The 17,016-nt window shown below is 41.0% G+C and overlaps 1 protein-coding gene across 3 annotated transcripts in view; it reads right to left on the reverse strand.

The window, feature by feature from the left end:
* The window catches only part of TANGO6 (transport and golgi organization 6 homolog), a 116,127-nt gene that overhangs the window by 36,630 nt on the left and 62,481 nt on the right, over window positions 1-17,016 (reverse strand). For all 3 annotated transcript variants that reach the window (XM_073563446.1, XM_073563439.1, XM_073563453.1), the window contains 6 exons: window positions 9,083-9,259; window positions 8,177-8,303; window positions 7,855-8,040; window positions 7,639-7,770; window positions 2,184-2,537; window positions 2,042-2,099 (listed from right to left, as the gene is read on the reverse strand). In XM_073563446.1, coding sequence (XP_073419547.1) covers window positions 2,042-2,099; window positions 2,184-2,537; window positions 7,639-7,770; window positions 7,855-8,040; window positions 8,177-8,303; window positions 9,083-9,259 — 1,034 coding nt within the window. The remainder of the gene's footprint in view (window positions 1-2,041; window positions 2,100-2,183; window positions 2,538-7,638; window positions 7,771-7,854; window positions 8,041-8,176; window positions 8,304-9,082; window positions 9,260-17,016) is intronic.

Below are 17,016 nucleotides of genomic sequence, written 5' to 3' on the forward strand. Positions count from 1 at the left end.
TTTTGTCTTTAGGTTAAAAGGAATGTATGCTATGTACTAAAACTTTGTAATTTAATTGAAAAATATATTTTCCTGTTTATTATTGAGCACTCATAAATTAAAATAAAGAACTTAAAAAAATCATCAACTTGAACAGAAGTAATCATTTGAAATAGATCACTGTTTGTAATGACTCTATATTATGTATAGTTTCACTTTTTGTATTGAAGAACTGAAATAAATTAATTTTTGATGATATTCTAATTTTGTGAGAAGCACATGTATGTCCCATGACTTTCTTTACAAGCACCAGCACTTTACATTTTTGGGAGATGTTGTCATCTAGTGGCCATGTGAAATATTAGCAGCTTTTTTCAGTGTGGTATTGGATAAACCAGGTGATCATATATCCTTTGAATCCATTCGTTTTCACCTGATTATGATAGCATTTTTTTCATACACGCTAAGGAATAATATAATGGATGAAAATTGTACCTGTGCTGCTAAATTATAATTGAGCTCTTTTGCCTCCAAATTCATCTCAGTACCTACTACTGTTTTTTTATGTTTTTAAACATTGAAATAAAAACATTTTATCACTAATCATTTTAGTCTCTATTTTTTATAACAGCAATGATGTCGTTGGATCTGGTATAAGTTGTGTATGTGTACATCATTTTCTTTGAGAAGTGCAGCCCAAAGATATAGGGCATAATAATATAGTGGATAATTGTTGTATAATAAAGCATAGATTTCAAACTCTGTCACTTCCATACAGACACTGTCTGTGGCAGTTTCCCTTGCGCTATGTTGACACGTTGCATTATTTTTGCTGCTTTTTTATGGAAACTTTAAGCTGCTTTTTACAGTACCAGCAAAAGCTATGAGATTTCAGAAATATCATGCACGCACTTTTTTCCTGACAAATTTATAAAACTGCAGAATATCACTTCTTTAGCAGTGTTTTTCACCCATAAAAAGTAATGGGCAAGTGCAAAAACACAGCAAAAAACAAACAAACGCAGGCATCAGGTTTTACTTCATTTTTGGTACGAAAACTTTAAGGAAGCTGCATCATGATTTTTAAGGGTACTAAACTGTATCAGCATGCGCAAGAGACAACAAAAACACAGCAAAACCTGGTTTTTGTAAGCTGCTTCATTCTTGATAAGAGAGCGGGTTTTGCCTGTGGGAAAAACTGCATCAAAAATGCTAAGTGTGAACATAGCCTTACAGTCACACTCAGCGGTAGTGGATAGCCTCAAACGTCAAATGTGAAAGGTTGAGCAGGAGTCAATAGCATTATCTACGGAGTAAGCCCTGTAGGCAGATAAATTATGATGATTCAGTGCACATTAGAAAAGAATTTAACATTTGATCCATGAACTGCTCCAAGATAACAGATTACTAAAGCCCCCGTCACCCAAAGTTTTGTGATGCAACAGCGATCTCACCAGCGAGATCGCTGTGTGTGACAGCTATCAACGACCTGTCCCCCTACCGGGTATCGCTGATCGTTCATGAAAGGTTAGGACTTTTTTTGGGTCGTTGGTCTCCCGCTGGCCAGCACGCATGACTGCGTGTGACAGGCGGGAGAGCAACGACCAGCTAGCTGGTAACCAAGGTAAACGTCGGGTTTCTAAGCGGCGCGCGGTGCTTAGAAACCCGATGTGTACCTTAGTTACCAGCGCGCTGATGCAGGGAGCTGGTAACCAAGGTACACATCGGGTTTCTCAGTGCCGCGCGCCGCTTAGAAACCCGATGTGTACCTTGGTTACCAGTTCCCTGCATCAGCGCGCTGGTAACTAACGTACACAGCGACGCGCCCGCTTGGCGTCGCTGGTGCTGATCGCTGGACGCTGGTGAAGCTGCCTGTGAAGCTGACAGCTCACCAGCGATCATGTAGCGACACACCAGCGATCCTGACAAGTTCATATCGTTGTCGGGATCGCTGGTGAGTCGCTATGTGTGACGGGGCCCTCAGTTTTGTTAGCAATCACATGGTAGATTAAAAAAATGTCAGTATCTTCTTTCTGAAGGGTGAGTCTGTGTGATAGTTTACCTTGTATAGCTGATAGATACACAAACGGGTCTCCATGCTCTAAATTCCCCAAAAAGAGCTGAAAAAAAGTAAAAAAAAAAGTATTAGAGGAATTTTAATGCAGCGCCACCTAGTGGTTAATAACACATGGCTACCAGCATACCGGCATGACCTGCTCTCTCATTTCTAGCACTTGTGGATGCCTTTGCTCAAGGAGACGAGTGAGGGAGCGCAGGCCTGCTGCCCTGGTGGGCACATCAGAGTCTTGGGCTGAGTTTAGAATCCCCTGGATGTGCTGTAGATCACAATCTCTTTTTGGTCTTGGTTGTTTTGTGTCCCTTTTCTCAGTGTCACAGTCATTAGTTGTTCTGTTTGATAGGGGAACAGAACAATGCGTGGCAATGGTCACTCGCAGGTCACTAGCCAGCTCCTGAATTACAGCCTCTGGGTGGCTCTCCATTACTTTTTCCAGCACTGGAATCAACCTCTTCAAATGCCCAAACGCAGATGAACTCATCTATGTGGGAAACATGGCGGCAATAAATTAGCATAACGCAACATGCATTAGGATGACATGCTTTTAGATGGTAGATTATGGATATGTCAGCTGAATGCCGTAGAGCATTTAGAGTTCACATGTCAAAACTTATTTAAACCACTTGCTCATGAGGTAAAATGTTCCTTGTCTTTAGGGTACTGACTAGATTACATCTGTAGGAAATTATGAATATTACAGTTGTACACGTTGTCAGTTCATTGCACAGTTTCCACAGATTGACCTTTAAGTATCGCAGTGGAGACGCATAATCTTACTGAATTTCGGATTTTGGCACAGGAAGGATCTTCATGATAGGATGGAGCACAACAAAGCGATGTGCTCTTTGTGTTCCTCGTGTCATGCACCGCACCCTCTTCTTTAACCTCCTTACCTCAGAGGGTGGTTTGCATGCTAATGCCCGGGCCAATTTTTACAATTCTGACCACCGTCCCTTTATGAGGTAATAACTCGGGACCGCTTCAACGGATCCCAGTAATTCTGAGATAGTTTTCTCAGGACATATTGTACTTCACGATAGTGGTAAAATTTCTTTGATAGACATGCGTATATTTGTGAAAAAAAAATAGAAATTTGACGAAAATTTTGAAAATTTCACAATTTCCTAACTTTGAATTTTCATGCCTTTAAATCAAAGAAGTGACAGAGGGTCCTGTATGACAGCAAATACATAAACGTGACACCATTCAAAAACTGCCCCCCACAAGGTGCTCAAAACTACATTCAAGATTATTAACACCCTTCAGGTGCTTCACAGGAATTTTTGGAGCATGGAAAAAATTGAACATTTAACCTTTTTTCACAAAAAAATTTACTTCAAATCCAATGTTTATTTTAACAAGGGAAACAGGAAAAAATGGACCCCAAAATTTGTTGTGTAATTTTTCCTGAGCGTGCTGATACCCCATATGAGGGAGAAAACCACTGTTTGGGCGCACGGCAGGGCTCGGAAGGGAAGGAGCACCATTTGACTTTTTGAATGCAAAATTTGTTGAAACAATTGGCGGTCGCCATGTCGCGTTTGGAGAGACGCCCCTGATGTGCCTAAACATTGTAAATCCCCCACAAGTGACACCATTTTGGAGATTAGACCCCTGATCTAGATGTGTGGTGAGGACATTGAACCCTCAGGTGCTTCACAGATGTTTATAACGTTGAGCTGTAAAAATAAAATAAAATTATATTCTCACAAAAATGTCATTTTAGCCCCAAGTTTTTTATTTTCATTAGGGTAACAGGAGAAATCCCTCCATATAATCTGTTGAGCAATTTCTCCTGAGTTTGCCAATACCCCACATGTAGGGGAATACTACCTTTGAGGCACAGTGCAAAGCTCAGAAGGGAAGAGGCGCCATATTGGAGTTCAGATTTTGCTGAATGCATGTCACATTGGTAGAGCCCCTGAGGTGCCATAACAACAGAAACCCACCTATATGTAAACTCATTTTACAAACTACACTCCCCCCCAATGAACTCATCAAGGGGTGCACTGATCATATTGACACCACATGTATTAATCATATAAATGTATCTGCATTTTGCAGTGAGAAATAAGTATTTGATCCCCTACCAACCATTAAGAGTTCTGGCTCCTACAGTTAGATGCTCCTAATGAACTAGTTACCTGCATTAAAGAAGTCAGAATCACCTTTATAAAAGACTACTGTCCACAGACTCACTCAGACACAGTCAATCAATCAATCAGTCAGACTCAGACACAGTCAATCAATCAGTCAGACTCAATCAATCAGTCAGACTCAATCAATCAGTCAGACTCAATCAATCAGTCAGACTCAATCAATCAGTCAGACTCAATCAATCAGTCAGACTCAATCAATCAGTCAGACTCAATCAATCAGTCAGACTCAATCAATCAGTCAGACTCAATCAATCAGTCAGACTCAATCAATCAGTCAGACTCAATCAATCAGTCAGACTCAATCAATCAGTCAGACTCAATCAATCAGTCAGACTCAATCAATCAGTCAGACTCAATCAATCAGTCAGACTCAATCAATCAGTCAGACTCAATCAATCAGTCAGACTCAATCAATCAGTCAGACTCAATCAATCAGTCAGACTCAATCAATCAGTCAGACTCAATCAATCAGTCAGACTCAATTAATCAGTCAGACTAACCATTACAACATGGGCAGGACCAAAGAGCTTTCTAAGGATGTCAAGGACAAGATCATAGAGCTGCACAAAGCTGGAATGGGCTACAAAACCATACGTAAGGTGCTGGGTGAGAAGGAGATAACTGTTGGTGCAATAGTAAGAAAATGGAAGAAATCCAAAATGACTATCAATCAACATCTATCTGGGGTACCATGCAAAATCTCAACTCCTTGAGCATGAGGAAGGTGAGTTGTCAGCCTAAAACTACACGGGGGGAACTTGTTAATGATCTCAAGGCAGCTGGGAACACAGTCACCAAGAAAACCAATGGTAACACATTACGCCGTAAAGGTTTAAAATCCTGCACTGCCCACAAGGTCACCCTGCTCAAGAAGGCATATGTGCAGGCCCGTCTTAAGTTTACCAATGAACACCTGTATGATTCTGTGAGTGATTGGGAGAAAGTGCTGTGGTCAGAGGAGACAAAAATTGAGCTCTTTGGCATTAACTAAACTCGCCGTGTTTGGAGGAAGAGAAATGCTGCCTATGACCCAAAGAACACCATCCCCACTGTCAAGCATGGAGGTGGAAACATTATGGGTTTGGGGTTGTTTCTTTGCTAAAGGCACAGGACTACTTCACCCCATCAAAGGGAGAATGGATGGCACATTGTACTGTAAAATCCTGAGTGACAACCTCCTTGCCTCCGTCTGGACATTAAAAATGAGTCGTGGCTGGGTCTTCCAGCAAGGCAATGACCCAAAACATACAGCCAAGGCAAAAAAGGAGTGGCTCAAAAACAAGCACATTAAGGTCATGGAGTGGCTTAGCCAGTCACCAGACATTAATCCCATAGAAAACTTACAGAGGGAGTTGAAGCTCCGAGTTACCAAGAGACAGCCTCAAAATCTTAATGATTTAGAGATAATCTGCAAAAAGGAGTGGACCAAAATAACACCTGACATGTGCGCAAACCTCATCATCAAGTACAAATAGCCTCTGAATGCTGTGCTTGTCAACAAGGGTTTTGCCACCAAGTATAAAGTCTTGTTTGCCAGGGGATCAAATACTTATTTCTCACTGCAAAATGCGCATATTCATGAGTTTAATGAGCGGTACCACGTGACCGCTGAAGGCAGGAAGGGAGACCTTGGAGAAGCGAGGGGGCTGTAGAGACCGTGCCAGGGGGGTAATATTACCTGTGACACCCCCGCCGACCCCCAGGTATATGACTCGTGTATAAGCCGAGAGGGGACTTTCAGCTCAAAAAAATGGGCTGAAAATCTCGGTTTACGAGTATATACGGTACTTTTTTTTTTCGTTTTTTTTCCATTCAAAAATTTAATTTAGAGATATAATATCTTGATTTTTTTTATATTTTTACAATTTATTTATTTATTTTTTTTTTACTTTTTTCTAACTTTTTTACGTTGTCCCATAACTTTTTGCAGGCTGATTGCTTCTATAGCATGGAGATGACTATTACGGAGTCTGGCTATGGATACAAGTTCAAGAGTGGAAGCACCATAAGCCACCTCCTCCACATGGATGACATCAAGCAGTATGCGAAAAACGAACGAGACATCAATTCATTGATCCACCTGACAAGGATCTACAGTGAAGACATCGGGATGTCCTTCGGACTGGAGAAGTACGGCTGGTCGGTAATAAAGAGAGGCAAGGTAGTCAAGACCAGCAGGCCACGTAGCAGATGTACAGACATGCTGCAAGTACCTCGGCATCCCACAGGGATACGGTAACCATGATGAGGAGGCAAGGAAAGCAGCAACATCCAAATACCATCAAGGTGTAAGACAGGTGCTGAAGAGCCAGCTCAATTGGAAGAATAAAATCCGTGCCATCAATGCATATGCCCTGCCAGTTATCAGATAACCTGCTGGCATAGTGTGCTGGCCAAAAGAAGAGATGGAAGCTGCAGATGTGAACACAAGAAAGCTCCTCACAATGTATGGAGGTCTCCACCCGAAGTGTAGCACCCAAAGATTATATACTACCAACAGAAAGGAGGGTGGTTGCGTTACTGTGCGTGCTACTAAATAGCAATAAATACTCACTGCCCTCCACGCACATAGTCCCAGCATGTGGAGCAATGAGTATTCTGGCAGCTGTGCTGTGCTTGTAAGCAGCGCATCACATCACTGCCATGCGCTGCTTACAAGGATAAATTACCTGCTGGCACCGGAACAAAACGATGCGAGGGAGTGCAGGGATGGTAAAGTAGGGTGGTTTATTCATTTTTTTTTAATGTTGTTCTGATGGGGTCATGTATGCAAGGATATAGATGAGGAGCCATGCATACCATGATGGGGATAAGGAGCCATGCAGACCAGGATAGGGGGATGAGGAGCCATGCATACCAGGATAGGGGGATGAGGAGCCATGCATACCAGGATAGGGGGATGAGGAGCCATGCAGACCAGGATAGGGGGATGATAAGCTATGCAAACAAGGATGGGGCTGAGGAGCTATGCAAACAAGGATGGGGATGAGGAGCTATGCAAACAAGGATGGGGATGATAAGCCATGCAGACCAGCATGGGGATGAGGAGCCTTGCAGAGCAGGATGGGAATGAGGAGCCATACAGACCAGGAAAGGAACGAGGATCCATGCATACCAGAATAGGAACGAGGATCCATGCATACCAGTATAGGAATGAGGAGTCATGCATACCAGGATAGGAATGAGAGGACATTTCATACACGGCTTTGACTTGAGTCAATAAGTTTATACACACACATATAGCAAATCACAGGGGACCCATTTAAATGCTTCACACCTTTTTACTGTTACATGAAATAGATTTTCCTGGAAGTCTTCAGAGTCATGACTATTACAATGGGTCAGATGACCAAAAGTGACTGATATTTTGAGAGGTTATGCCTGTATAACTTGAACTTTCTATGTTTGGATTCCTGCACTTACCTCCACAGCTCCCAACATGGCAGCTATGAGCCCCATAGCCATACTAAGCGTTTGAGATGCCACTGTACCCCATTCCGAGGTGGCAAGGCTTGTACAGGCCCTCTCCAGAGTTATCAAAACAAACTCCACTACCTGTAACACAGACAAAGACACATTACATTTAAATAACAGAAATTTTGCATTTAGAGGAACTGTATCTTCTAAATCATTTCTCACCTGTTTGATGTCAGTAAAAATGGAGTCTGAGATCCTCTCACAGAGCACTGACAAAACCTGAAGAAGCTGAAGTGGTTTCTCATGAGACTGATAGCGGAGTGTAAGCTTATGCTCTATATCTAACAGACTGTCCTCTGGACTAGGACTGAGGTCTGGTTCTTCTCCTGTAGTAATGGTTGTCAGCCTCTAAGAAGGATCAGGAGATAAAGAAGGAAAGCAGGGAAGATTATAGTTGATTGTCACAAATAAAAATCCTATTTATGTCATTTAAGTAGTTTTCTCAAACTTTCCCTTTCTTGGTGGATGTGTTGCATAGAGTTACCTTAAGACAGTAGAGAAAGAAATCTGCTGCTAGCCCGGTGTGAGGATTAATGGAGAGTAAATCTATGAAACACTGCAACTTCCACTGCTCTGCAGTCACCCGCTCATACAGGGCATCATCATCATCACTGGAAAAGGCAGAAAAAAAGAACTGGTCACAAAGTGGCGTCCTACTGCTTGAGACATTTCACTTTTTAGAATGGAAAAGACAGAAACGTTGATACTGTCACAGCCCAAAGACAGATTTCTAAAATGGCACTTTCTGGCAATACTGTCACCTGTTTATGTGGAATTATGACATTGATCATCATGGGTCTGACTCGCTAAGGTCTTAATGAAGGGACCCCTGGAGTAAAATGCACCTGAATCACTGACAAGAGCACCACTTAATGAATGAGATGCATCTTACAAGTAGTGGGCACCTTCACCAAAACCGTTACTCCCAATTAAGCGCTAAAGGACATTTCTGGCGTAATTTACACCACTAAAAGGTGTACATTTTGATAACTCTACCAGGTCATAGCCAGACTTGACCAATCTCCGCTTACTATAGTAAACATATAGTACACATGGCCAAGATTGCATTAAAAATACCAAAAATATCACATTTTTTGTGCAACTTCAAGATTTTGTGATAATTTAAGGTGTTTTACTCTAAAATTCTGGAGTAAACACCTTGAGGCCTTATGCATCATCGTGAGGGTTCCCAAAAGGGTAAACCCCAAGACAATCATTATCTGATACTGAGCTCACCACTGCCATTCTTGCACATAGAAATGAATGTGTAATCTCTAATCTATCAGATTGATGATGTTATTAGCAGGTTATGGATGATTTCTTGACACAGAGCTGCTGATGCTTTAATAGAGTGGTCACCTATAGGAGTAGCAAGAACTACACCTCTCACCTCTTGCCCTCCCGTACAATGATCATTGCTCCTCCTTGACTTCCACACTTGATATGACTATAGTAAGGTAAGGACTGCAAAGACGATTCCATGCCACTCAGTTCTGCCAGTGCAGACACGGCTGCTTCTCTGTCCGACTTCTCTAGAAACCAGAGAAGGATATCCTGGCATGGGGCGCTGTGAAGAATGATGACTGATGGGTTACACGGCATTATCTTATATTTTGCTATACATTTTAAGATCATTACAACTTCACTGCTGGTAAACTTTGATTACTATATATTGGTATATATACTGATTAATATTAAGGGAATGTTTTACATGCATGATCACACCCATAACTTTAAATTACTGTTTCTTGTGACTACTTTCTAATTGTTAGGTGGTGTTACGTATTTTTTTGGATCCTCCTAGGACACTAAGCTCTTTGGGTTTAGTTTTTAGAGACAACTTGAACTCCTTAAGGGCCGGGCCTAATTTTTTCTTAATGTTCATACATTTTTGAAGGTCTTTTCATCGTCGCATCCAGGAGTCATAATTTTTTGCTTTATGTTTGCTTGTATGCTTGTTTTTTTACAGGATGAGTTGTTTTTGCCAGTGACAACATTTGGGGTACATACAACCTAATGCCTAACTTATTAACTTTTTATTGGAAGAAATAGAAAAAAACCCAGGAATTCTGCTGTTGCTCTTTGAAGTTTTAAATTTCACATTTGTCCTTCGTTGCTGAAATAAGGCGATAGCTTTATTCAATGGATCAGCTCGATAATGGCGTTACCAAATTTATATAGTTTTATCACTTTTGTACAATAAAAAAAAAAAAAAAAAAATAGTTTTGTGTTGCTGAATCATACCAAACATGGTGCATTCATGTTCACTGGTCACCTATTCCGGGACTTGACTTTTACATCACTTTTCATTCCAATTTTTTGGTAGAAGAGATAAAATAGAGAACAGCAATTCTGGCAATTTTTCACATTCACAGCGAGAAATAAATATCTTATGTTTTTTTTTATTCCTTTGTACTCAGAAGAAGTAAAAGGCTTTCTTGTGTAAGATTTGAATAGGAGTTGTTTCTTACAAAATGAGCTGTAGTTTTGATTAACATTTTGCAGTTAATACAACATTATGAACATTATCTCTGTGCTGTGATGAGCAAATATGGAAATTCAGGCATAGTTGGTTTTTTTGCTTTCACCGTGCTAGATAAATAATTATAAAGAGAAAGAAAAAATAGGATGGCACTCACCGTTCATGTGAATCAAATCACTTTATTTTACATACACAAGGCATCGGCATAGGCACGGGAGCAAGGTGCTGGAAGACGGACAACAGCCGTTTCGCGCTCAATACGCTTCAACAGGTTAATTCGTTGTAAAAAAAAATGTGTGGGCTCCCACGGTAATTTGTCAATGCGGGAGCCCACACTTTTTTTTACAACGAATTAACCCCTTAAATTAACAGCTACACCTCCCAAATTTTACACATCAACCCTCATCTAATTACTAATGAAAGACATACAAAACATGAAATGAAATGGTTTACTCTATGTAAACTATGTGTCATTTTATGTCGGCTTGGGGAATGATTTCACAAAAGCCGGCAATTGAATTAGCGGCTATTCTGCTATGAAGAACTCTGAAATATAAAATATATATATATATATATATATATATATATATATATATATATATATATATATATATATATATATATATATATATATATATATGTGTGTGTGTGTGTCTCAATGACATGTATGTATTATATGTGTCTATATCCTTTCGTTTGTGTTATTAAACCTGTCGGTGTGATTTTACTTTATCACACACTGAATTGCCGGCTTTTCTAAAGGACACTGTGTGCGTATTTCTCGCAGGTCACACGTGTGGTCCGTGTGTAATGCGTATTTTTAGCGCACCCATAGACTTGCATTGGCGTACTACGGTCGTAGTACGCTGACAATCGCAGCATGCTGCGATTGGCACGGACCGTAGAATACAGACGAGAAATATACGGCTGATGGGAGCTGCCCCATAGAGAATCATTGGTCCGTGTGTAATGCGTGCTTTTAACGCCTCTCACTCATCCGTATTCCTCGCCAGTGTGACCCCGGCCTTAATCTAAAATTCTTTGAACTGGTCACAGAAGAAGAGGTTTCTTCTCACCCTATTATCTGCACCAATGACCTGACCATATTACCTCTCACGTTCTCCAGGCGCTCTCCCCGGCTGTGACTACCTACTTAACATATTTAACCTCTCTCTTTCCCATGGTATCTTTCCCTCCAGCTTCAAACACGACAACATGAACCAGTTACTAAAATAACCAATCCTTGACCAGAACTGGTAACTAAAGTAACCTTTTATCTCTAAACTAGAACAGTTTACTCTTTTCTAATCAGCGGTTTCACACTCTTCTTGGGCCTTTACAATCCAGCTTCCGCTCTGTACACTCTAACGATCTACTAAGGGTAGTTTCTGTAGAGACTTTAATAACAGCAAAATCTAATGCCCACTACTCCCTGCTGATTCTCCTGGATATCTCTGCAGTATGTGACACTGTGAACCATCAGCTCCTCCTCACTATGCTCCGATGTATAGGCTTCAAGGACACCATCCTCTCTTGGTTCTCCTACAACTCTGACCACTCCTTCCTTGAACCTATTGCCAGCTCTTCTTGCTCTCCTCTTCCACTTCCTGTTTGGGTTTCACAGGGTTCAGTACTGCCTCCCCTCCGCTGTTTTGTGTATATAGCCCCTATTGGACACATCATTAGCAGATTGAATTTCAGTACCATTTTTATGCTGATGACACCCAATTATACACATCTTCTTCTAACATCAACCCTGCATTACTACAAAATACCAGTAACTGCCTTTCCGCTGTCTCCAACATCTCCCTCGGAAATTGAATCTGTCAAAAACAGAACTCCTTGAGTTTTCTCTCTCTATTAACCTACCTACACCTGAAATAGTCATTTGTTTGTGTAGTTCTATCATAACTTCCAAGCAGCATGATCAGTGTCTTGGGGTTATGTTTGATTCAGAGCTTTCATTAACTCCTTCACCCACAAGCCAGTTTCACCTTCATGACCAGTCCAAATTTTACAATTCTGACCACTGTCACTTTATAAAGTAATAACTCGGGAAAGCTTCAACGGATCCCACGGATTCTGAGATTGTTTTTCATGACATTGTACTTCATGATAGTGTTAACATATCTTTGATATGACTTGTCCATTTGTAAAAAAAAATTGGACATTTGGCAAAAGTTTTGCAATTTTCAAACTTAACTATTTTGTGGTTTAACAGCATAAAAAATTAACAACTTTTCTCACATGTCTACTTTACATCAGCACAATTTTTGAAAGAATTTTTTTGTTAGGAAGTTAGAAGGATTAAAAGTTGACCAGTAATTTCTAATTTTTACAACAAAATACACAAAACCATTTTATTTATTTTTTCAGGGAAATCACATTTGAAGTGACTTTGAGGAGTCTATATGACAGAAAATACCCAAAAGTGACACCATTCTAAAAACTGCACCCCTCAAGGTGCTCAAAACCACATTCAAGTTTATTAAAATAGACAACAAAATTTGTTGTGCTCTCTTGAGCACACCGATACTCCATATGTGGGGGGAAAACTACTGTTTGGGCTCACAACAGGGCTCAGAATGGAAGGAGTGATGTTTTGGAACACAGATTTTGATGGAATTATCTGCGGGTGTCCTGTTGCGTTTGGAGAGACCACAAGTTACCCCAATTTGGAATTATACCTCTCAAGCAATTTATCTACATGTGTGGTGAACACCTAGAACCTACAGGTGTTTCATAGAATTTTACATAGTTGAAATGTGAAACTGAGAAAAAAAAAAATTTTCCCACAAAAATGTTTTGGCCCCACTTTTTTTTTTTCATTTTCACCAGGGAGTTAACATTTTTGTGTGATGATGCTATGTCCCATTGGCAGAGCACCTGAGGTGACAACAGTAGAACCCCCCCATAAATTACCCCATATTACAAACTACAAATCTCAATGAATTCATTTAGGGGTTCAGGGATCATAATGACACCACAGGTGTATCACAGAATTTTATACCATTGGGCAGTGAAAGAAGAGCAATTACATTTTTACCACCAATAGTTTGTTTTACATTTTCACACTGGGAAATGGGGGAAAAAAAAAGAAACACCAAAATTTGTTCCACAATTCCTGCTGAATGTAGAAGTACACCATACGTGGCTGTACAGTACTGATTAGTCATATGGTGAGACTCAGGTGGGACAGAGTGCTATTTGCCTCCTGGAGTGCAGATTTTCCTAGAATAGTTTGCAGACTCCATATACAAAACCCCTTAGTGCTAAAAGAGCAGAATCTCATCTTAAGTGACCCACATTTTGGAAATTATACCCCTATGGAAATATATCTAGAGATGTAGTGATAATTTTGATTCCATGGGTGTTTTCCACAAACAAGCAGCAGCGGATGTTACGGAGTGGAAATTACTGTTTGTAGTTTCACCAGTACATTGTAGTGACCAGCACGTGGTAGTGCACAGCTCATGCTTCTCAAGACATGCACTCATAAATTAGTTGGGTTCTCATCGCTACAGAAATGCCAAACATGTGGACACTAAATGTGGTTAAGGCCTGTTTCACACTTAAGTTTTTCCTGTCAGTCCAAATCCGCCAAAATAGCGGAAAACGGATCCGCAGGCAGACTGACAGGAACGAGTGGCATCAGATCGGCGGATGTACGGATCAGACGAAGATGAAAAATTAAAGAAACCGCACCTGTGAAAAAAAAAAAATTAAAAATACCGGCGATGTAGCGCAGTCTGGGAGCGGGCATGGTGACGTGGGAGCTGTGGGCACGGCGGGATCATCAGCGGTGAAGTAGCGGGAGGAGCAGCGGAGTTCGTGGCATCAGTAGGTGTGCTGTCGTGGAGAAGGTGCCGTAAAGGGGCGGCGATGTGGAGGAGTATGTCGTGGAGGAGAGAGAGATCTCGCGGGACAGCAGCGGCGATGTGGAGGAGATCAGCAGCGCTGATGTGGAGGGGTATGTCGTGGAGGAGAGAGAGAATTTTATCCAGCAGCCAGATAGAAATGCGGGTTAATTTAGTAAATAGCGGATCCGGATGACAAAATAATGTTACATGCTCCGTCCGGCCCGCTGAGCGGACGCCAAAATCTTGGCGGATCCGTACAAAAGCAGATCGAACGGACGACCATCCGTCAAGATCCGCCGATAATGCAAGTCTATGAGGAAAAAAACGGATCCGCCAACTAAAATGGCGGATCCGTTTTTTTCAAATCGGCGGATCTTGACTGATGGTCACAAACGGAAGTGTGAAACAGGCCTAAGGCACACGGGCTCAAAAGGAAGAGGGGCATTTGGACTAGGGTGCGCAGAATTTGCTGACAGAGCCATATAAAGGCTTATTTTTTGTGGGGCGAGTTGACGTTTTTATTGGTACCGTTTTGGGTCACAAGACATGTTTTAATCACTTTCTATTCCAATTTTTGGGAGGCAGAATGAACAAAAACCAGCAACTCAGGAATTGTTTTCTTTACGCCTTTCCGCATGTGTTAAAATTGTAAAGGCAGCTTTGTTCTTCGGGTCAGTATGATTACAGCGATACAGCATTTTTTTCCTGTTTTGGCACTTTTACACAAACTGTTTTATAGAAAAAATATTTTTACATTGCTTTATTCTGAGAGCTATAACTTTTCTATTTTCCTTTGATGAAGCTGTGCGGTGGCTTATTTTTTGCAGGACAAGTTGAGGTTTTCAACTACACTATTTTTATTTAAATTTGTGTTTTTTGTCGCGTTTTATTCCACTTTGTTAAGTGGTATGATGATAAAGAATAATTTTTTTGCTTAGTTTTTTTAAAATCTTTTTAAGGTGTTCACTGAAAGGGTTAATTAGTGGGACAGTTTTATAGGTCGGGCCATTCTGGATGCGGCGATACCAAATATCTATACTTTTTTCATAAAAATATTCAGTTATATGTACAAGATTATATACACATCTAAATATATAAAACTCAAAATCTGTAGTAACCCGCTATAGGGCTAAGCAACAGCACATGTGAAAAAGACATGGGTATACTAATAGATCACAGACTGAATATGAGTCAACAGTGTGATGCAGCAGCAAAAAAGGCAAATGCAATTCTAGGATGTATTAACAGAAGCATACAGTCTAGATCACGTGAAGTCATTATTTCCCTCTACTCCTCTTTGGTCAGACCTCATCTGGAATATTGTGTCCAGTTTTGGGCACCACATTTTAAAAAAGACAGCAACAAACTGGAGCAAGTTCAGAAAAGAGCAACCAGAATGGTGACCGGTCTGCAAACTCTGTCTTATGAGGAAAGGTTGCAGGATTTGGGATTGTTTAGTTTGCAAAAGAGAAGACTGAGAGGAGACTTAATAGCTGTCTACAAATATCTAAAGGGCTGTCACATTGTAGAAGGATCAACTTTATTCTCATTTGCACAAGGAAAGACTAGAAGCAATGGGATGAAACTGAATGGGAGGAGACACAGATTAGATATTAGAAAAAACTTTTTTGACAGTTAGAGTGATCAATGAGTGGAACAAGCTGCCACGAGAAGTGGTGAGTTCTCCTTCAATGGAAGTCTTCAAACAGAGGCTGGACAGACATCTGACTGGGATGATTTAACGAATCCTGCTTTGAGCAAGGGGTTGGACCAGATGGCCCAGGAGGTCCCTTCCAACTCTACGATTCTATGATTCTATACAAATCCACAGTTCTTGCCCGATTTGGGTGAAATTTGGCACGCCCCCTCTCCACCCACAGGAGCAGAATACTGCGCACATTAAAGCTTGCTAGCAACCCCCCTCATGAGTTTGGGGCATCCGAAGTTAGACCCTATACATATAATGGAGAAGTGTGAAAGTAAAAGTGCTGAGGGAAAAAACAGTTGTGGCTGACAGGGACGGATTATAGCGATGGCGCCAAAGATTCGCTGCTAAAGGGGCTGCACCAACACACACAAACATTTCACAAACATCACACAGACAGCACACATACACCAATCCACAAGCAAAACACCACACAAACTCCAGACCACTCTAGACCCGCACAACACAAACACCACCCCACAAATACCACATGCACACCACACAACACGCACGCACGGACCACACACGCATGCAAACACACTCAGATGGATGCACCCTACGCACACGGACGAACATTACTGGGCAGCAATACTGGTCAGGCGACAAATGCCTCATAGTATGATTGTCATTATTGCTTACTATACAGGGAGCTTTCATCACTGAAGCTGCTGAGGTAAAGTGAAAGCTGAGCTCTGGTTGCTATGGGCAACTAGACAAGTCTGCCCCTTCAGGTCATAGTAATACTGTGTGAGGGCTGCTCTGTATTTAGTATTCATCCTATAATAATAATAATCTTTACTTTATTTTTTTTATTTCAACTGAAATGCCAAAACGACATGCAATAGAAATCGGCCCCCTTTTTGGGGTATAAATTAGATAGAATATAATAGAAGTGGTCACTTATGATGTGTAGAGAAGCCAGCACGCGTTTCTCCGCCTACAGCATCAAGCAGCATCATGGTTTCAGCTATGGACATCAATACTATCGGTTATTCCTCCCGATGAACTGCTGTAGGCAGAGAAACGCGTCAGTGCTTCTCTACACATAAGTGACCACTTCTATTATATTATATCTAATTTATACCCCAAAAAGGGGGCCGATTTCTATTGCATGTTGTTTTGGCATTTCAGTTGGTCATAATACATCATGGTGTGGATGTATCTTAGTTTTTAATATTTGTGTATTGTTTGCCTGGGATCCTGCACTAGTTGTAGGGCACTTTGAATTTTCATTACTGCACTGTTTGGTCATTGTTTTCCCTCCTGTCATATCAGGG

Source organism: Dendrobates tinctorius, unplaced genomic scaffold (genome assembly GCF_039654945.1).
Source record: "Dendrobates tinctorius isolate UK_male_01 unplaced genomic scaffold, ASM3965494v1 ptg000015l, whole genome shotgun sequence".
In the NCBI taxonomy this organism is placed as follows: domain Eukaryota; kingdom Metazoa; phylum Chordata; class Amphibia; order Anura; family Dendrobatidae; genus Dendrobates; species Dendrobates tinctorius.